Source organism: Motacilla alba, chromosome 21 (genome assembly GCF_015832195.1).
Source record: "Motacilla alba alba isolate MOTALB_02 chromosome 21, Motacilla_alba_V1.0_pri, whole genome shotgun sequence".
NCBI classification, from domain to species: Eukaryota; Metazoa; Chordata; class Aves; order Passeriformes; family Motacillidae; genus Motacilla; species Motacilla alba.
This window is the reverse complement of record NC_052036.1, coordinates 4,978,007-5,000,019: the sequence shown is the minus strand read 5'-3', so window position 1 is coordinate 5,000,019 and position 22,013 is coordinate 4,978,007. Positions and strand designations below refer to the sequence as shown.

The window sequence follows — 22,013 nt, the reverse complement described above, 5'->3', positions numbered from 1 at the left end:
GCTTTGAGCCGGGGCCTGCTCTGGGCTTTGCTTCTCACCCTGACAGTTCTTGTACTGTGCGAGTTAAGGAAATCCAAACATTGTCATAGAAAAGAAATGCCTTATTTTTCTTCCCAGAGCACAGCAGTGCGCTGGAGAGTTAAAAATATAAAAGCCTTAAAACATTTGAAAGATTTGTGTATGGTTAGTTATGCCTCGCGAGTTTATGTCCCTTAGGTTAAGGGTGTGATGTACTTCATTTACAGTTCTTAGGGTGAGTTCAGGCATGCACCTGAGGGTTTCACTCACTGGGATGCTGAACTCTGCTATGCTTAAATCTTCAAGGTCTTTCCTTTGCTTTGGTTCCAAGCACCTGTAGATTCCGTCTTTTATTACTCCTATATTATTAATTTATATATTATTACTTTTTTTAAATTACAATGTAACAAAGACGACTGAATATACTTTTGTTTGATCTTGAGTTTCTTGTCACTTTTATTAGAATAAAAACCGATAATGTAAGCTGGTGGCCCAAGAGCACACATGCTTAGTCTTTATTATGTGGAACAATAGTATTGTTTTTGAAAATTGTTGAGAAATTTTACAAAGGCAAAACTGTTAAAACACATTTTATAAGAAGTCGTGTGACTGAGTTGAATCCAACTTGCCTGTGCTCTTTTCTGTTTCATTCTCCAGGACAGCACAGTTTCACTTTCAGCCTTTAGAAAAAGCCTTTCATTGCTTGCTTAATTCAGGTTATTCAATTTAACTATTAGTTAAATATTTTCACTGCCTTTTTAAGAAAGAAATAAAAATTTAAATGGGGCTGCCTGAAACCAAGTACACCAAACTCTAAATCTTAATGTAAAGTTTAAAATGTGACTCCTGAAGCCGTTGTTTCCTTCTATTGTCAGCTGTAAATAAAGGATGTATCTTGCTTTTTCTGCTTTGTAGAATTCAGTGGTTTAGGCAGGTGTATGGGATTGGGAGAGTTTTTTAAAACAGAAAGTAGAAACATTTATTCCATTCTAATCTCGAGGAATGGCCTGCATGCTTTTTTCCTTACTGTACCAGGCTTCACCCCGCCCTTGCAGGAGCTATGAGTAGTTCTGTAATTCAGTGGTTAAAAACTTGCACAGGGACTTTGGGATTTTAATACCCTGATTACCACAGAAGTGAAACTGGAGAAGAGTGGAAATGATCTGGAGTGAGACAGTGGTGCTTCTCTAATGTGGCTTTTTCCCTCTTCGGTGCAATAATCTCTGCTGCCACTTTGAAAACCTGTTGCAGTAACTGTTGACGAGCTATTTTTGGGGCTTGTATCTGATTACTTCCCACACACACGCTCTCCCAAAAAGGGGTTTGAGTAGGGTGAGTTGCTTCACAGATGTCGTGTAAGAATTCTACAAAAATACAGAAGGCTTCAGGCTGCTACTTCAGAGCAGGCTGCCAGGCCCAGCATGGTGAAATTGTTGGCAGCAGAGGTCAAGGAGACCAGTGCAAATTTCAGATCAGCGTGGAGTTTTGTCCTTTCCTTTTCTGGAGGAAGATTGTAGAGTCACTGTGTTGATTATTGCGCCAAAAAGTAATGCTTTGGTTAGAAAAGGATGGAAAGATGAACTTTATGTGCAAATCTCTCTGTGAAGCTGATTTGACACCTGAAGGGCATAGGATAAAGCTTTTTTAAGGTAGAAATCAACCTTAGTGCTTTTCCTTCTCTTGAGATAGATCCCAGTAAGAATTGAAGTGACAGCGATGTCAGCTCTGCTGAGAGTGTATATTTCAGACAATAATTTTCTTGTTTTTTTTTCTTTCAGACTGAGAATTATGGAAGAGAAATCCAAAAAATGACAGAAAAGCATTAGTTTTCTTCTTCTAGGACAGTCATGTTGGAAGGATTGGTAGCCTGGGTCCTCAACACCTACCTGGGCAAATATGTCAATAACCTGAACACAGACCAACTTTCAGTGGCACTTCTAAAGGGTGAGGGAGGCTTTGTGGTATCTGCTGTACTGTTTTCATATTGTGATTTAGAAAAGTGTTATTTTTTTTGTGATAACTGGAAGGTGGAATAGAAATAATCACTTAATATTGTGTTTAATATCTATATAAACCCTTTTATATAGATTAAACCTTTTTATCTATAAACCCTTTTATATACCAAACCCAGAGTTTGGTACTACAACCTTATAATGAACAGTAAATGATCTTATGTTCTTTGCTCTTTATCAACACTTTTAAACTAATTTACATAACATTTTCAAAAGTGTGCTTAGCTACCTTAGCATGTTGAATTTGTGTCAATTTTTTTCTTGATACTGTTCAGTAACTTTCCTGTCTAGGGACCACGGCAGGAAGTGTCCTGCAGCCTCTTACCTTTTGGTGCTCATAGGTACTCCCCTGTAGTCTGCTTTGTGTCATGCTTCATCCACGAGTTTTGTACTTTGTACAGAGTCCTCAAATCAATGCTTTCTGTTCACCCTTTGCTGCTGTTATCTGCTGCTTCTGGTGAGAAGGTTTTGTAATACTCCAAGGCTTTTCTGTGTGTGCTTTTCACAATACTAAGAAAATGAGTATCTCTTTTGAAAAGACAATAGGCAGAGGTTGTGTCTGTGGCTACAAGAAGTTCAGTTCTAAAGCCCCATCCAGATTGCCTCTGGATGACATCATGAAATAGTTTGAGCACATGACGTTGGAAAATTAACAAGTGTATTAAGTAACCATTGTGATCTTAACACAACCTGAAGTGATAGGTTGGCTGTTCTTATTAAATCCCATTTAATTTTTGAAAAAACCAATGCCAGTTGTTTTAGGCTTACAGTGTTCAAATTGGCTTTCTTTTATATAGTTTTGTTTAGCAGACTTGTCTTTTTCTTCTGCTTTGTATAGGTGCTGTTGAATTGGAAAACTTGCCACTAAAAAAAGATGCCTTAAAGGAGCTGGAATTACCATTTGAAGTAAAGGCAGGTTTGTATTTTGCTTGTGTGTGCAGGACAGATATTTTCTAAACAGGAAGTATTGCATGTTTTAGAGGACCTGTGAGTCAGAGGCTTGAACAAATGAGGTAGCCTGATTTTTAGGTTATTTCTGTTTTAGCTTGTTTCTTATACCACTTTTTCTTTAGGGATTTTCAAGGTTGATAAAGTAGGCTTTCACAGGAATCTGATAGTGTTTGTGTTTTGTTTATTCAGGTTTCATTGGCAAAATAACACTTCAGATCCCTTTTTATCGTCCACATGTGGATCCATGGGTGATATCTGTTTCAAAACTGCACCTAATTGGTGCACCAGAAAAAAGAGAAGAGTTTGATGAGGAAAGGGAAAAGTTGCAAGAAAGAGAACACAAGAAAGCCCTTCTGCTGGCACTTGAAGAAAAATGGAAGGTGAGTCACAGTTGTGTTTCATGATGAAGAAACCTCCGTGGTGGATGGATTGTATTTAAGTCTCCTAACAAGAGACAGAACAAATGGAGTGAGAATCTGACTTCCACATGCTGACGTAGTGCAGTTTCACCTTCTGTCCTATGTCCCACATATGTCAGAGATACGGAAACATCTTAATTTGTTTAGTTTTTCTTTCTCCCTGTTAACAGTGATTTCAGTGTAACAAAGTATATTGTCTCCTTACCAGGTGTTACAGTGATTAGTAATGCTTATCCCTGTTTCCTCTTTCAGAAAGAACAGCAACAGAAAGGGGAGTCTTACTGGTACTCAGTTACTGCATCTGTAGTCACGAGAATTGTAGAAAACATTGAAGTAAGTCTTTGCTTTTGAGTGCTTGGCAGTTACACATTTGCCTTTAAAATGGAGAATAATTGTAGGATAGCAAAAAAAAGTACAGTGTGTTGTGAAAGTGGCTTGTTTATGGGGAAAAGGGCAGGGACTGCTGGTATCTGGGGAGAAGGTAGAACCAGGGAGTACAAATCAGAAATGAGGAATAGGGTTTCTATTAGGGTGAATATCTGGTAGAAATTTGTTGGAAAATTGCAGAAATTAAATATTAAATTGTTCCAGCATTAGTGAAAATACTGCTGTTTGCTATAATGATGTAAATGGTACATCTCTAGTAATATTTTTTTTCTGTGCAGTTAAAAATCCAGGATGTGCATTTGAGGTTTGAGGATGGTGTCACAAATCCCTCGCAGCCATTTGCATTTGGCATCTGCATCAAAAACGTCTCAATGCACAATGCAGTGTTTGAACCAGTAAGTGCAACTTGTGTGTACAAGAGCAGCTCAGATGGGATGCTGCATTTTATGGGTGCTAGCAAATACACAGAAAAACATTTGGCATTTTAAAAATCCTGTGGTTGTTGTAATAAATTAACTCTGTGCATTTCAGGTTTTTTATTTGGTATGTAGAACTAGAAACTACGTGGCACATGGTGTCTGATTTTGACTCCACTTCTTCTGCTGCAGGTGGAGAAGCTGATGCGGAAAAAACAGATGGATGTTGCTGATTTCAGTGTTTATTGGGATACCAGTTGCACTTTACTGGGTGACCTGCCTCCTGGTCAGCTACAGGTACATGAAAGAGGTTTTGCATATGGAACAGAAGTTGTTGTTAGTCTCCTTTCTGCACTACAGACCTGATTGATGTAGAATTTATTGGATCTGGTCTTTTAAGAGCAAAAGAAGTCTATGGTTTCATGCTTTACTGGTAGGATACATGTGCAACCCACAAAGGCTGTGCTGTGAGATAACTTGTTTTACTTTTGAAGAGAGAGCATGTTCAAGAAGTTTTTCCCAATGGACTGTCCTGCTAATAAAGTACATTCTATACATGAAACCAGTGCATCCAGATGACTGTTGTACACTTGCTTCTTAGAGAATAATTTGCTTGTAACCCCCAGGAAGCAATGGATAGAAGTATGGAGAGTCGTGATCATAACTACATCATGGAGCCTGTCTGCACTTCTGCTCTTCTCAAGAGAAATTGTTCTAAGGAGCCTTTAAGATCCCGGCATACTCCGCGGCTGGAATGTGACATTCAGCTTGAGACGATACCCCTGAAGCTTTCCCAGGTAAATAGCAACCATTTACCTGCCAGGAACTGCAACAGATATCATAACACTGTGCCAGTGTTTGTGACAATTTAAATGCTGTTATTGTAACATAAATATAATACTCTCTGAAAGATTTTGTTTGAGGGGCAGCTCAAAGATATCTATTGAATAAGTTGTTCTAAAGTCAAGCATTCAAAATTATTTATTTTACTGGAACTGATTACTGCAAAAAGAATTAAATTGTTGTTTGTTTATTGTAGTAATAGGAAGGGTGCATGTTGGGGGGGGATTGGTCTGTACAATGTACAAAAGCAGCTGATGTTATGTTGATAACCTGACATGGAAGATTTCATTCTGTGTATTTGTAAATAAAGCTGTAAATGGAATGTCACACATGAACTACTAGTGGCTGGGAGAAGATATGTCACACTGGGGAACAAAATTGTGAATTAACAATAATCTTAATTCTGCACCGTGTACAGGCCATTGCCTCCAGTAAACCAAACCTGTGGTTGGGTTTTTGGCTGGGTTTTTCCTGTCCTCTTTTCTTGAGAAAACACTCCAGTACCACCTCACTGATTGTGTGTTGTTTCATTTAAAGATGCAGTATCAGCAGATCATAGGATTTTTAAAGGAGCTGGACAGAAAGGAACGACAACTTAAATACAGGAAGTGGAAGCCAAAGGTTACAGTAACAGAAAAGTAAGTACATCTCCATATGTGGTGCTGTCAGCTGTATTAGAAAAACTAGAATGAGAGAAATACAAAAACATACATGATAATCATATGTTGGAGATTCAGTTTTCATGTTTTGTTCCCTACCTCAGAAATCAGTTTAAAATATTCAGAAGTAATTCAAATGTAAAATTATCCTTACCTGAGGCTTTCAATCCAGTCTGTGTAACTCTAAATTTTGTTGTCTGTGCCTGATAGGGGGCAGCTGGACTCAGTCCCAGTGGAGTGGTAGGGCCTTGGGGAGCACTGTCCTACCCAGGCTGTAGAACCAGCCAGCCCATCTGTGCTGGCTCCAGGGCTGCTGCTTTTCCTGCCTGCTGGCCCTGCTGCTTTTCCCACTGCTGGCCCTTTCACCACTTGGACATGCACTTGCCTTAGGTTTTTATCCTGAAATACTGGTACTACAGTAATTGAAAATCGTTTCAGCTGCCGGGAATGGTGGATCTTTGCCCTGAATGCAAATCTTTCGGAGATCAGGGAGCAGAGGCAGCGTTCCACCTGGGCATTTGCACTGCACCGGGCCCGGGACGCGGTGTCCTACACGGACATGTACTACAGCAAGCTGAAGGGAGAACCACTGTCTGCTGCAGACCAGGTATTTAGACTTGAGTTTCTTCTACAGTGATGGTTAATGATATTACACTTGGTTTGTTTCATCTTTTTATGTTTAAAACCTGGACAAGTTAAGAAACATCTTCAGTTGTACTGCAGGCCGTTTTCACTGAACTGACTGACTGCTGACTGCAGTTGGGATTTCAGTGATGAGACCTGGGCTTGTGGGAGATGTGTGAGCTGCAGGGTTCACGTGTTTTTGTTTTGCACTGCAAAAAGCTGTCTGGTTTTTGATCTGTAACCAGTGTTCACCAAAAATAGCATTAACTGCTGTAGAACGCCTGTGACAGTTGGTAAAATGCTTTCTTAACTCATGTTCTCTGTAGATCCAAAAGGCATTTAAGTACCAGAAATGTGTCTGCCCATATGCTTGGGTAGATAATTGGGAAAAATTGTGGCTATTCGACAGTTGGGGTTGTTTATTAGTTTTGTTTCTCCAAGTTTATTTGAGGATGAAGAATTTAGTGCCCCTAATAATGAACCTATGACCGACTTCAGAAAGAAAAAAAACCCATGAACTATAATTAGCTGCTTTTTATCTTTAGGTATAGTGGGACTTTTTCTTCAAATCAGTTCAGGGCACCATGTACCACACCTGTGTTAAAGGATTAAAGGAATTCTATTGATACTTTTAAGTTGTATGTAATCCTTTTGCTATTTGAGTATGAACTGTAGGAGTATCTCAATGTACAGGAAATTTTTTAGTGCTTGGCAAAGCCAGGTCTTAGAGAGCACGTGTTGTGTTCAGCGGAGCTGTGAAATGTAGCAAGGGCAATGGCAGTGGACTAGAAAAATGTCTTTTGCTTTGCTGTTTTTTTTAGACTTGGGTGAATCATCAGTTCCCTCAAACAACTTGTTAAGCAGTACAAAGAAGACAGCATGTCTGAGTAACTGACTATGAATACTACATTGTCCTAATTTACCCAGTTCATTTCCTCCACCTTCTTTACTCAAGACAGAAGCTTCTTTTGCTCCTGGCTAAGCAAGGCATTCTCTTCAATCAATTTATTTTCCAAATCAATTTCTTTTCCCTGGTTTAGTTTTTGTGCTGCAAATCTTGCTTCTTGTTTGTAATAGGAGGATACAGTTGTGAATTTTTTTACAGTGCTAAAATAGTGTATTTTGCAATGCAAATAAGCTTTTTTTATAATTCAGGGGAATGTCTACGTTACAATTGCCTACATGACTTTAATTAATTTTCATGTGCTGGGCCACTTGGATATAATTGTTAATGCCATCTTAATTTTTTCTACAAGTCCCTAAATCAGTGCAGGGATACTTGGCATGTTTGTCAACAAGATTCTGTTCTCCTTTAATGCAGGTACTTTACCTTTTTTATCTTTCCAGGCAGAAATGCATCGTATTGAGGATGAGCTGACTTATGAGGAGTTGAAGGTTCTGTATGAGATAGTTCATAATAAATTTCATGACTTAGCTGAGGTGAGAACATTCTCTGTACAGGGTGGTATTTGGAATCTCTAAGTGATTATCTGAGGTATTGTTCTGCTGGAGGGCAGAACATGCATTTCTGTTGATTTAAAAGTGTGGCACTAATGTTAAAATTGCAGAAATGCTCAGTTCACAACAGTTTTTGCTGTTGTGTCACTTGCACAGTGAAATTTTCTCTTGCTATATGATGATGTTCCCCAGCAGGATCCTTGCCAGAATTCCTAGCTCAGGTACTCTCCATTTTAAAAACAGAGAGTGGAAATGAAGGCCTGTGATGAATATTTTCCCAAAATAAACATGTGAGAGAAGTGAGCCTCATGGAAATAGCTCGGGGAATACATTTCATTAAATATGGACTAATTTCTGTAACAACACAAGATAATCTCTTGCAAATACAAATGCTAAAATGTAGAGCCGTGCTTTATGGTGTCAAATGACTTCTTTGGTTTAGTGTTTCTAGACGGAGACTTAAATGGTGACATATGGCTTCATATGTGCAGAGTCACATACATATTTCTATATTCATGTGAATGGGCATGCAGCTGTTTAGTGATGATATGTTTGTTACTTCTTTGCTGCTGCTCTCCTCTGGGCTGAGTGTTGATTGAGACTATCACTGCTGGACTGCTCAGTAACTAGGAGATGAAATTGTGTTTTTATTGTGGTGGTTTTTGTTCACTGGTGATACTGTTTCACTCAGCAGCAGTAACCCTATGTCTTGAATGTTCAAACAGAGTGTTAAGGAGCCCTTGCCTGATTCCATTGGAGGTCCCCCTCCAGCAGAAGCTGCCCGTGACAGCAGCTCTGGGATGCTGCAGTACCTGCAGTCCTGGTTTCCTGGCTGGGGGGGCTGGTATGGATATGCTCAGCAGACATATGAAGGTGAACCTTTTGAAGGGCTGCTGCCAGACCCGAAGGAACAGTGGAATCCAGAAGACATACTGGGTATGGAAACACAGGGTTTGCTCCCGTGCTTTGGTACCTGGTCCAGGTGGGCAGAAAGAGCTCTGGGCTTGTGCTGTTAAAGGATTCTCTGCCAGCTGAGGGACCCGGGCAGCAGAGCCTGCCTAAAGCTGAAGCACCTGGGCAGCATGTCAGTGCCTGGATACCTGCTTACTTCCACAGCAGTACAGGGAATGTGTTTGCTTTCACTGGTACTGTCATTTATGCCAAAGGGCTTTGGGACTTCTTCTGTTCAGGTGCATGTGTGTGTCATCTGGTGGGTGTAATGGGAATAGTACTGGGTTGCTGGGTCTTTGTAAATTCAGGTTTATGTTACCTTGATTGAAATAGAAGAATTTCATGGAATATTCTTTTTTTTTTAAAGGAAAAAGGTCTATCTGCTCTAAATTTTGTTTCTATTTTTACCCCCAAGAGCTAGAGAAATCTTTATTTTCATATTCATAGGAACTTTCTTGTTCTTCAGTAGCTTTCCAGAAACTTAATTTATTTAATGTGTTGGTTTTGTTTTTTATTAGGCACGGATGAATTTTTTGATCCTGCTGCAGATGCTTCCAGCATGAATACCTTTACCAAGAGAGATCATGTTTTTGCTAAATTAAATCTACAGCTGCAGGGTGGCTCTTTCACTCTCTTGCATAGGAAGAAAAAGGTATTGCATGCTGAAGAGACTGCTTTTATGCAGCTGGAGTTTTCAGGTATTAAGCCCATTTCTGTTCTTTCTTAAAAAAAGATGAGAGCTGCCTCACAGTCATTGTACTATATAACAAATTTCCATGTTAAATTTTTTAGTAGAAATAAATATATATAAAGGCTTCAAAAATACTTGTTTGTTGGACAGTATTTTTTATTTGTAAAATTTAAATAAAATATATGCTGTACTAAAAGAAACAAATTAATTTTATGTATTTATATTCCAGGTGTAAAGGTCTTGGCAGAATCCCTTCCTCGCAGAAAGTCTTCCCTTCTCAAAGTTCAGCTTGGTGGGCTTTTCCTGAGGGATTTGGCAACAGAAGGGACCATATTTCCTCTTCTTGTTTTTCCAAATCCTGTAGGTGACAAAACCCCTGTAGGTTACTATGTGGGATGCATAATTGTGTATGAAAATAGTCATACTCCAAAACTCAAAACATTTCTTATCCCAGAAAGGGAAAACAAAAGTCTTGAGGAAAAGTCTCCACCTGTTGAATTTATTTTTTCCCTCTCTTTCCAAATATAATTTGTAGAACTCTTCATTTTTTATTCTGCTTTACTGTATGCTTGTGACTTCAGTCTTTCAGTTATATGTGTTGAGAAGAAGATAATTTGTTGAACAGCATTTGATTTTGGGAACAATCAGCATTGCTGCCTAATCAGTGATTGTTCTTTTCCATAAAGCTGTGTGGCCCAAGTAATGGTTCTGTTTCACCTGTATGCTGGTAAACTAAAAGCACAAATGCATTCTAGAGAAGATTTCAGAGTTCTCTTCTGAGTGAACAAATTTGAGTCTAAAGCCATGAGGATTTCCCATGTATTTTGTACTTTGTACTGGCTGCAAATTGCAGGAGTGGGGAGTGTTTGCTACTTAGCCATATTTCCTTCTTTTGCTTGACCAAGTCAGGGGAAAAAATGCATATAATAATCTCAGACTGTACATATAGTTCAACAGAAAAGACTTCTATGCTTATCGGGTGGCTTGGTTGATTTTATCTAAAGAGTCTTTTTCTTTTAAATTTTTATTAGCAAAAAGAGGTTGGCTGCATGTCTTCCTTTGGACTCCAGAGTTTGTCCTCAGAAATGACTAATCAGAACACTGGTAAAGATTTCATTTTATGTTTGATGAGATAATTCCTACAAACCAGAAATTTTGAAAATAAGTACCTAGAGTTTCAATTAATGCAAATGCTTTCTGCACATGGTAAAGATAAAATCATAGAAGCTTTGTTCAAGATGTAAGGTGCATGCAGGTTGACTTTAAAGAAAGGAAGAAATGATGTGTTTCAAGACAGTAGGAGTGGCACTTACTGTTTATTTTGGTTTAAAAAGAAATAGGAGTTCAACATTAGAACCCAAATTATACAAAGGTTTTTGCATATATAAATTTGTTGAACTCTGCTGGTTGTAGAGGTTGATCATATTACTTCCTTTTCTATTACTGAAGAATTCTTAGACACTTGTACTTTCCCAGTAGTGCCAGTTAAAAATCAATTATTAAATTCTTTGGGAGTTGTTTTTTGTTTTTGTCTTATTTGTTTGTTTTGGGTTTTTTTACAGCTGCTTTTTGTAAGTAATTTTTTATTCTGTTGCAGATCCTGATGCCCCAGTATTTGAGATGCTTTATGAAAGAAATCCAATTCACAGCACTTTTGAGAGGCACCTGGAAGTCAGTACCAGACCACTAAATATTATTTACAATCCACAAGCCATTAAGAAAGTAGCAGATTTCTTCTACAAGGGAAGGGTTCATACCTCAGGTTAACCTTTAATGTGTTTTTTTTGGTGGGGTTGGGGTTTTCTTGGTGGAATGACATCTTTTCTTGTCTTTGATTTTTATTTATTTTCATTCTTAGAAATATAAAGCACTAATCAAAGAATCTTCACTTTAAGTTCAAATTTAACAATTCTCCAAGTCTTGTCTGGAGGGTTTTGTTCCTTGTTTAATTGAATCAGGGATTTTGCTTTGGTAGACTCGTGCAACTTCTCCTTTAAAATTGCAAGTTGATGTTATGCTCCATGGTGGATGTTCATGTCCCCTAAATTAAAATGCATAAATAAGGAGAGGGAACTTGTTCCTGTAATCTGTTCTGGCAATTGATGGAGTTTTTTTGAGAGGGCAGTTAAAAGAGTATTTTCTATAGTAATAATATAGAGAAAATAGTATTCCAATTCCTGTTGTGTTTTTTTTTGCTGATGAGATTAAGGCTGCCCTTTATTACAGCTTCTTGAGATACCTTGATTTTTAGATTTGAACATACTCATTCCTTAAATTTCTAAGCACAAGATTTAGGGCTCTAGTACCTAAGCCTGTAACACTAAAAAGTGGCCACCTTTGCAGTTTTGGTTGTTCAGTTTCTGAAGCGATGAGAAGTGACAGTAAGTAACATTAGGAACATGAAAATGTTCTTGCAATACCAGTTTTTCTGCTGATTATGGTAAATACCAAAAGATACCAGTTACCTGGTGCGTGTGTCATCTTTTCTCACAAGGTGAGAATATTCCTTAAATTTTCAAGTTTAAAACAAACAAACCAATGAAGCAAACAAAAAACCACTGCCTGCGTGTGCACATCTTAATGTTTAGTCAGAATTTCCTCTGTGGCCATACTTAGCACCCTTTCTGCATTACTCAAATTTAATTATTCAGGCTGGAGGTCTGTGAGAGAAAGACCAGAAAATGGATTGGGAAGTACTTTTTTAGGGTGATTATTTGTTTTGTGCTTAAATATTCCATTTTTCTGTGCAGCAGCCTGGTGATTAGGCACAGACAGTGACTTTCACCTGCTATATTTTCCTATTCTGTATTTTACTGCTAAAATTTAAAATAAATATTTTCCCTTTTTGTCTTCCATTTTTTCTTCTGATTCAATGAAGGGTGAACAAAGTTATACCTAGTCAGTTTTCCCTCTCTTGTGCAGGTTTTGGTTATCAGTCTGAGTTAGAGGCAAGAGTGGCTGAAGCTGCCAGAAGACAGTACAACAAGCTGAAAATGCAGACAAAAGCTGAAATCAGACAAACAATCGATCGTTTATTAGTTGGAGACTTCATTGTAAGTTTTTGCCCCCAGAATGTTTATGTAGACTTTTACCCTTTTGGTTTAGGACTTGGAGCTCTAAAGGGTGGGGTTTGTTGTTTGTGTGATGTTCTTTGTGAGCAGGAGGGGAGTTTTCCAGGAGGTGTTCTAGATGCCTTTTGCTGTCAGTCAGTCCAGGCTTGAGGTGCAGGGCATGTTTTCACCTGCTGAAAATGTTTTTTTTTTAATTGACTACAGTGGGAGTCTGTGGTTTAACAAGGTACCAAACCCAAGTGTGGCTGGAGTTCATGACAGTCAGCTCATCAGGAGAAAAAGTGACTGATTAGATGTTTCACATGGCTTTTTTTGCTTTGTTTTCTTGCTATTATGTCTTTCTTCTTAATTTTCAGGAAAACAGCAAAAGCTGGTCCGTGTGCCTTGATATCTCTGCCCCTCAGGTGATCTTTCCCGATGATTTCAAGTTTGTGGATCCCGTGTTAGTAGTTGTAGATCTGGGAAGAATATTACTCACAAATTCTCAAGGTATGATCTAGAATTATTGCAGTGTTCCTTTTCTGTCTTCTTTCAGAAAGTCAGGGCTTAAAAAAGGTAAAAAAAAGTACAGGGAAGTTTTTGGGGATGTTCCTGCTTTGTAAAGTAGAAAAACATCCTTTTCTTAAGATAATAAAATGTAAGTTAATATTAGGCAATAAAGCCAGTTGGACAAAACCTGATGATGATAAAAATACTGCAGTTAAGTAGCTCTTACCTTTCATTTGCTTTTGAGGATCAGAAGAATTGTGTGGGCAGAGCAATGGGTTCTTTTTTTGACATCTTGGTCAAAAGTAAGTCTTGCAGTAAGTGGGTTGAAAATGAGACAATAGTGTATTTTAATAGCTTCTGTCCTACATTGTGACTGACACCTTTGTGAATGTAGAGGTGTAGTAGGTTTCTTGTTGAGGAAAAAGGAGGTGACAGTGGAAGGAGGCAAGGACAGTAGCAGATATGCTTTGTGTTAAAAAAAATAAAACTTCAGACAAGATGATCAGATAATCTTAGGAAACATCTGAGAAGGGAGAAGAATACTTTTGTTTATTTGTTACTGTTTTTTTAATCCACAGAAGATTCTAAGAGGAGTACAGGTGCCATTTCTTCAGAAGTCAATGAATTGAGTGATGAAGAATATAAAACACCTCTTGCAACTCCTCCCAATACTCCACCGCCAGAATCCAGCACCAATAGTGGCATCAAAATGTCTGAATTTACTGGAGTAGAAATAAGTGAAGAGCAGCTGCAGGCACACTTAATGAGTAAAAAAATGTATGAGAGATACACACTTTCTTTTATGGACCTTCAGATCATGGTGGGCCGAGTGAAAGACAACTGGAAACACGTTCAGGATAGTGATGTGGGTCCAACTCATGTGGTAGAAAAATTCAATGTTCACCTGCAGCTGGAGCACAGACTGATATACACATCTGACCCAAAATACCCAGGAGCTGTCTTGTCTGGCAACTTGCCAGACTTGAAAATTCACATCAATGAAGACAAAGTGCTGGCTTTGAGGAACTGTTTGACACAGCTGAGTACGTCTGAAGCTAAGTCTTCAGATGCCCTACATTTAGGGAAAGACAAGATTTTTGCAGAGGTCGACCAGTTTGGCAGTTTGCACGATTCTGTCATGAATCTGACCCAGAGTGTTGTCATGCTCGAGCAGCACACCCGGGAAGTTCTTGTTGAATCCCAGCTGCTTTTGGCCGAGTTCAAAGTAAACTGTATGCAGCTGGGTGTTGAGAGTAATGGGCGATACATTTCTGTGCTCAAGGTTTTTGGCACCAATGCCCATTTTGTGAAAAGGCCTTATGATGCAGAGGTGTCCCTGACTGTCCACGGCCTGTTACTGGTTGATACTATGCAAACATATGGAACAGATTTTGATCTTTTGATGGCTTCTCATAAGAACTTGAGCTTTTGTGTACCAACAGGAAGTCTTCGAGACAGCAGGGCTCAGTCCCCAGTCTCTGGACCACAAGATACACATCCCATCAATGTTGCTGGTTTGGCAGAGAGATGCAGCACACCCTCCAACACCTCACCCAGTAACAATGGAAAAGATCAAGAGTCCTTGATCAAACTGGAGTATCAGTTTGTGAGTGCAGAATGCCCATCGATGAACTTGGATAGCAGTCTGCAGGTGATCTCATTACAAGTGAACAACCTGGATATCATCCTTAACCCAGAGACTATTGTTGAACTGATTGGGTTTCTCCAGAAATCTTTCCCCAAGGAGAAAGAAGATTCTAGTCCTCAGCCTTTAATAGCTGACTTGGAGAGAGATTGGAGGGAACAGGAAACATTCCAGTCTACTTACGCTCAGAACACAGAGGTAGCAGTTGATATTCACTGGTTAAATGTGCTACTCCTCAGGACAGTTGCCATGACAAATGGAGAAAAATATGGCAGAAAAATTGCAACAGCCAGTATTGGTGGCACCAAAGTCAATGTCTCCATGTGTAGCAAACTGGATGTGAATGGCTCTCTTGGATGCCTTCACCTGATGGATCTGGTTGAGGACAATGTAAAGAACCAGTATGTGGTGAGCATAGGGAGCACAGGCAGGTGTGAAAATCTCATTGGCGATGTAAATTTCTTTGAGTCTTTACTCTTTAGGCTTGATGATGGAAATAGCCTTCCAGATGCTTTAAGCTTCACTTTCACAGAAAAGTCAAAGGAGGAGTGTTCTCTCAACCTCAAAATGGCCTCCTTACACTACAACCACTCAGCCAAATTTTTGAAAGAACTGACTTTGACCATGGATGAGCTGGAAGAGAATTTCCGCAGCATGTTGAAAAGTGCAGCTTCAAAAGTTACAACAGTCTTGGCAACTAAAACTGCTGAATACAGTGAAATGGTTTCTTTGTTTGATACCACACCACGATCAAGAGATGTTGCCGGTGCAGACGATAACGAAGGCAGCGCATTTGGATCACAGTCCCTCAAAGCTGATACTATCAAGCTTATATTAAATATAAACATTGAATCCCCAATTGTCTCCATACCTCGAAAGCCTGGTAGCTCTGAACTGCTTGTAGGTCATCTAGGACAAATATCTATTCAGAATTTTGTACCAGGAGAAGATGAGTCTACAAGTGATAGGCTGCAAGTTGAAATTAAAGATATTAAGATGTATTCATTGAACAGTAGTCAATCCACAAACAAGAAGGAGCCTGCAAGTGGGATACCCCGTGGGCCACATTCTTCATCAGCTCCTGCCAGCGTTAACAGCCAGGAAGAATCTCATTTTACTCGTCATGACTTCTTTGAATCATTACATAAAGGTCATGGTATGTTCATCAGAGGAGTCTTAATTATTATAATATGAGTAGTATGTGTGTTAAAAATGTGTATCAATGGTATATTCTGCTTCACCCGTCCTACTAGAGCACATTGGTCAGTTTTATAGTTACTGTACTTATATCCATTTTTGACTCCTAAGCAAAAATGGAATGGTGCCTTTTAAGCAGAAATTGAGCAAAACGTAACCATAGGACCTTAGTCCAGCATTGCTCAGATTCTGAGCAAGTTCAATAGCTACGGTGATATCTCTTCTTTGCTTACTCTAATGTTGTTTTAATTTCACTTTCTCTTAAAGCTTTCCACATTCTGAATAACACCACGATCCAGTTTAAATTGGAAAAGATACCACTAGAGAAAGATTTGGATTTAACTTTTCCTCTGTGTAATGAAGACTTTGGAATATCAAGCATTATGAAAATTGAAGGGAAATTTGTGAACCCTCTTCAGGTACAGAAAAGTAGTATTTCCACTATCAATATAAAAATATTACCCTGCACAGAAGATAAGTATTTGTCAGGCCAGTAGCTTCAGGTTTAACATGTTGGTAGTTTAGAAATCAGATCCTTACAGACATGGTTAGAAGAGACAGTCTTAAGTCATAATAATAATAATGAGCAATATTTAACCTTGTTTGGGGGTATTTTAGACATATTTATGAACTAGTATAACTTCTGCTTATCTTGAACACAGAAGGGAAGGTAAATGTGTCGCTGTCCAAATGATGCTGTCCAAACAAGTTTATTTGCAGTTGTAGTTGAAACTAAGAGTTAATATGCCATTACCTTGAAAAAATCTGTGCAAGAGCAGAGGTTTTAAATAGAGAAAACTGGAACTTCTAACACTTAGGAGACAAACCATGATGGCTACGTAGAACGTTTGTTTCATACATTACTGTGTAAGCTCAGGTGGTGACTTATTTTTAACTAACTCTGTGTGGATGGTTTTTGCCCAGGAATACAAGGTATCCTATTCCAAGGTATCCTATCCCATCCCTTGTGTTTCTGGGTGGTGTCACCTTGCAGACCTCATGCAGAAAAACTGTTTTGCTTCAGTTTTGCATTGTTATTGTTATTATTATGGTTGCTGCTATTATTATTATTGTTATTATTATGGCTGTTATTATTGTTATTATTGTTGTTGTTGTTGTTGTTGTTGTTGTTGTTATTATTATTATCTTGGATGAACTTAAAATTTGTGTGGTTTGAAATTCCACTTAAAAGTTTTAGAATATATGTATTGATTCCATTAACATAGAGAGCTCCCATGTGATGATTTTTCTTTTCTCTGCATTGTAGGTGGTGTTAGCAAAACATGTATATGAACAAGTCCTTCAGACTCTGGATAATTTAATTTACAGTGAAGACTTGAACAAATTTTCAGCCACTTCTGTATCTCCAAGTAGTCTTAGTTCTCCTTCAGCATCACTTCATAGTGCAGGCACAGAATTCCTGAGTGAACGGAAGGAAAATGGCTTATTCAGCCACTCTAGTTTTAATTCTGTTCCAAACAAGCCCTTAGCTATCAGGGAAACAAAATCTTTTACTCAAATTCAAGCAAACTTTCACATCTCAGAGCTCCAGGTTCAGTTAAGCGGTGATCTCACACTTGGGGCACAAGGTCTTGTCAGCCTTAAGTTTCAGGATTTTGATGTTGAGTTTGCCAAAGATCACCCTCAAACCTTGTCCATTCAGATTGCCTTGCGTTCCCTGCTGATGGAAGATCTCTTGGAAAAGAAACCAGACTCTAAGTATAAGAACCTGATGGTGTCCCATGGAGCACCCAAACCATCCAGTTTAGCACATAAGGAGTATCTTTCACAGTCCTGTCCCTCAGTGTCCAATGCAGAGTACCCAGACATGCCACGTTCCCTCCCTTCCCATATGGAAGAAGCACCTAATGTCTTTCAGCTGTACCAAAGACCAGTTTGTGCCTCCCGTAAGAAGCAAAAAGAAGATGCTGCTTCTGAGTATCCTCTGACTCCACCTCCTTCTCCATCAGCAGACAGATCCAAGTTGCCCTGTGGAAAAAGTAACTTTGATGATTCATTAGTTCATATCAATATATTTCTAGTGGATAGGAAACATCCTGAATTTTCTTCTCGCTATAACAAAATTAACCGTAGTGTAGATGTTGATTTTAATTGTCTAGATGTGTTAATAACTTTGCAAACTTGGGTAGTAATATTGGATTTCTTTGGGATTGGATCCACTGCTGATAACCATGCTATGAAGCCGCAGCCTGAAGATACTCAGCAGACAATCAAAGCAGAAATAAATTCCTTGTCAGCTTCTCAAGTCCAAGAGCCTGTAAACACTAAGCTGGATCTAAAGGTATACTTGACATGCAAAACAGTAATTGGATTGTCTGTCATAAAACATCTGGTTTATAGGAGCTTAAGGTGACATTTACATCATGTGTTTTATTTTCTAGTGGGGAATGTACATAAATGCAGAAACAGAACTAAAATGTTAGTAGATGTAGTTTGAAAAAAAAAGGAGTTCTAGAAAAGCAGGAGATTTGCAAAATGCATGGCTCCCTTGCTCTGTGACCCTCTCTTTAATGACGAGGTTGCCCCAATATTAAAGACTTAACATGCTGCAGTTGGCACTGTGTTTTTCTAGGTACTGTGGAGTTTATTTATGCAAAAAGTCTATATTTTATAAATATCTATCCATATATGTTTATGCATCTATATGTATAAACATGTTTTTGAAAAACACATGTTGTATGTGTATATAATACAGTCTCTGCCCAGGGGCCCTGCAGTCTAGCTTACATGTGACAAAAGAGAAGATGAAGGTTACAGTGCTGGGATTTGTTCTTGTTCTGATCATTCTGAACTGCTTGGGAGACCCATTAATGTGCAAACAAGGCAGTAAAAATGTTGCTCTCCTTCAATGTCTCCCAATCAGATAATTGTTTGCCATTCGTGTGTTACAGTGCAATTGTCTTGGATGTTCAAGCTCTGAAGTCATGTTTTTCATACCAATTTGTTCCTGTTTTATTTGACCAGGTCCATTCTTTATCCTTAGTCCTGAATAAGACAACCAGTGAGCTTGCTAAAGCCAGTGTGGCAAAACTTGCAGCTCACTTGGAAGTGATTGGTGAGTAGACAGGTTGTTCTCAGCTTAAAAGAAAATGAGTGCACGGGTAAAATGTGTGCTGGAATTATGATTTTAAGTGTTTTCCTTTTGGTGCTCATTGGGGTTTGTGTGTTTTTTCTGGGCCAAATGAACATCCTTCCACTGCTTCTTCCTTTGCTTTTTTAGGGTTTATTTTAAATCATGACATCCCTCCCAGTTGTCAAACCCTTCATAATTCTAGCTGTGATTGGCTGTGATTTTGATACTTCACTTTCACAGAGTAGAACAGTAGTTTTTATTACTGTTCTAGAGGAAAAAAAGTAGTTGTATCTAAGTTTCACAAATCAAAGTGGTGGGATCACATGATGTGTGTAAAGCCTAGACTAATGTGTGGGTTAATACAATTTTGTAGCAGAAACAGATTATTTTCTTTGAACATGAGGTTTAATGTTTAATTGAATTGATTTATTTAATTACTTGTAGTGAGGCTATCCCACTAATAGAAACGTTTGGGGTTTAGTAACTGATCTGTGTTTGAGGATCCTGATTGTCTGTCCTTTGTTTTCCAGAGGGAGATTTAGCCTTGCAGGGAAGCATTGGAAGTCTGTCCTTAAGTGATCTTACATCTCATGGAGAATTTTACAGAGAACGTTTCACTACAAGTGGTGAAGAGGCACTCATTTTTCAAATCTTTAAGTATGAATTGAAACTTTTTGTTACTCAATATTAGCTTGTTACTTCATTAACTTCCAGCCCCCCCGCAAAAACCCAAAAGTTGAACAAACTCAGAAAATCCAAGCCCACAGCTGTCAGGGCTGCATGATTTTGCTTTGGCCTCTTGGGAGTTAAGTGGGACTTAGAATATTTTCAGTTATCAACTTAAGCTTTTTAACTTATCTCTGTCTTGCAATGTGTGAAGAAACAGAAAAGGAGAGGTGGTTTTTATTTACCTCTAAAGGTGCTCTTGAAAGTACTTACATGATAGTTTGTTCCTAGCAAAAAAAGATCTTTTTAAAATTGGAAGAAGTTTTCAACTGATGAAACGTTGCTTCTTGATTTTGGAATAAGGGGTTTGCTTTTATCATAATGTAAATTTGAATTTCTTTGTTATGTTTTAAGGAATAGGTCTTATTTTGTGATGTTTCCTGTTTTTCCAATTAATCAGATTAGAAATTATCCAAGTAATGTTATGGAATTAATTTCAAGTATGACAGCACACTGATTCAGAATTGAATGGACACATTATCCTGCAGTGGTGTAGTTACCTTAAAAGCCACTGTTCTGATATAAAATCACCACAGGTCTAACTGGTATACAGAGATTAAAGGTACATTCCAAATGCAGAATATTTCTTTTTGCTTAATTAAAACTCAGCAGCACTTTATTGTACAAAATTTAGAAGTAATTAGTACAAAACGAATTTTTCATGTCTGCAACTGAAACAGTGTTAATTGCATGCTGTGAACGTTGGTTAAACCTGTCCTGAGGCCAGGTCAGTCTCAGAATCTGAAGGTCGTGAGTTTGATCCTCACGAGGGGCACCGGTTGTAGGGATCCCAGCTGTGGGTTCCTCTGGGTCTGGACTGAAGGCACTTGAGACAGTAGCTCATGTTCAGACCCAGGTGTTTATTATTTCTTATCAGTGAAACAGTCTCACCACTGGGAGCTCAGCAGCTTTGCATTACAAGGCACAAAATGGCCAACAATCTCTTGTTCCAAGGTCTTTAAACTGTCCAATTAAGAGCTGACACCTGGATTATTTCCCCTTTTAACCCAATAACTGATCCCAAAGAGCCCCAGTGTGGGCTTTGCTGCCCAATTACAAAATGCCACCCAAACCCATGGAGAAGGAGGAAGAAGCAGCATGAAGAAGAAACCCAGGATGACACCCTGTGCCCTGCAGCTTGCTCCCATCCCCAAAACACTAAACATCCCAGAACCTCAATTTCTCCCCAAGTGATGCACCTGCACTGCTCTCTGTAATCTATTTCACACTTTTGTGGATTCCAGTCTATCTTGCAGTCCAGGAAACTTTCTCCATGAATGAGGGAGGGTCAGAGTCAGTGCTGCCCTGGGGGTCAGGGCACCCCAGAGCAGACAGAGAAACATTCCCGGTGCCCTGGGTTTCCACAAAATCCTCTATATTAATATTTTGAATGCAGCAAAGTGTATAGTCCTGCTTCTAAAATGCAGCTAAGATTGGTAAATTGTACTTTCATTCCTTGTCACAGATACGGGAGGCCAGACCCTCTGCTGCAGCGGGAGTGTGACGTCCGTGTCACCCTGCGGATGGCCTCTGTCCAGTACGTGCACACCCAGCGCTTCCAGGCCGAGGTGGTGTCTTTCATCCAGCATTTTACTCAGCTCCAGGATGTCTTGGGGAGGCAGAGAGCAGCAATTGAAGGACAAACAGTATGTCTGGGCCTTTTTTCTATCCTTTCCTTTCCTGTTTTTTGCAGCTGAAATGCAGTATATAATTTATGCTAATGCATCAACTCAAGTGAGTTGAAATGGTGGGAGGTTTTAGGGTTTTGGTGTTGGTAGAGTGTCACAATATGACACGAAATGAATGACACTCTCACGCTGAGATGTCCAAGGCAAAAAAGGCACGTTTATTTCCGGACCTCGATATTTTTGGAATTCCAAAAGTGATCACGGATTGGAGGATGAAATTCCCATCTCTCCAGCCACACTGGTCAAACCAACAGTCCATTAATTCTCTCCTCCTCCAGAAAGGAATGCAAAACAATCTTTATCTACATGAAGAGTGTGTAAGAAACTCCATCACAAAAATGTAAACATCAGAAGGCTTAGCAGAACTTTAGAAGAACAGGGTGACAGTAGAGATTTCTCAGGCTCATCTTGTAGTCAAGAGACCTGAATTAGGACAATCCTGCTGCTGTTTGAAAGTGCAGGATACCACATTTGCACATTCCTTAAAACTTCAGCACCTGGTTTCTGCAGGTTGCACTGGAGAGGAAGGGTCAAGGTGTTACCTTGTCTTATTCTCCACTGTTCATGAGGTAATAATACCTTGTAAGGAATTGGGAGAACCAAGTGAGAAGCTGTGTTCCACTCAGGTGTATGTCTCTGATTTAGTTTGATGGCTGGTAGTCTGAGAAAATCAC

At 39.0% G+C, this 22,013-nt stretch overlaps 1 protein-coding gene across 1 annotated transcript in view; it reads left to right on the top strand.

Annotated features, from left to right (window-relative positions):
* VPS13D (vacuolar protein sorting 13 homolog D) overlaps positions 1-22,013 on the top strand; it is a 100,545-nt gene that overhangs the window by 738 nt on the left and 77,794 nt on the right. The window contains exons 2-24 of the mRNA XM_038159798.1: positions 1,797-1,962; positions 2,869-2,946; positions 3,171-3,361; positions 3,653-3,733; positions 4,066-4,182; positions 4,396-4,500; positions 4,830-5,000; positions 5,584-5,684; positions 6,144-6,312; positions 7,677-7,769; positions 8,513-8,723; positions 9,257-9,436; positions 9,659-9,789; positions 10,461-10,533; positions 11,027-11,191; positions 12,352-12,482; positions 12,857-12,989; positions 13,568-15,790; positions 16,099-16,250; positions 17,099-18,133; positions 18,817-18,907; positions 19,456-19,582; positions 21,117-21,297. Coding sequence (XP_038015726.1) covers positions 1,866-1,962; positions 2,869-2,946; positions 3,171-3,361; positions 3,653-3,733; positions 4,066-4,182; positions 4,396-4,500; positions 4,830-5,000; positions 5,584-5,684; positions 6,144-6,312; positions 7,677-7,769; positions 8,513-8,723; positions 9,257-9,436; positions 9,659-9,789; positions 10,461-10,533; positions 11,027-11,191; positions 12,352-12,482; positions 12,857-12,989; positions 13,568-15,790; positions 16,099-16,250; positions 17,099-18,133; positions 18,817-18,907; positions 19,456-19,582; positions 21,117-21,297 — 6,036 coding nt within the window. The 5' untranslated portion in view covers positions 1,797-1,865. The remainder of the gene's footprint in view (positions 1-1,796; positions 1,963-2,868; positions 2,947-3,170; positions 3,362-3,652; positions 3,734-4,065; positions 4,183-4,395; positions 4,501-4,829; positions 5,001-5,583; positions 5,685-6,143; positions 6,313-7,676; positions 7,770-8,512; positions 8,724-9,256; positions 9,437-9,658; positions 9,790-10,460; positions 10,534-11,026; positions 11,192-12,351; positions 12,483-12,856; positions 12,990-13,567; positions 15,791-16,098; positions 16,251-17,098; positions 18,134-18,816; positions 18,908-19,455; positions 19,583-21,116; positions 21,298-22,013) is intronic.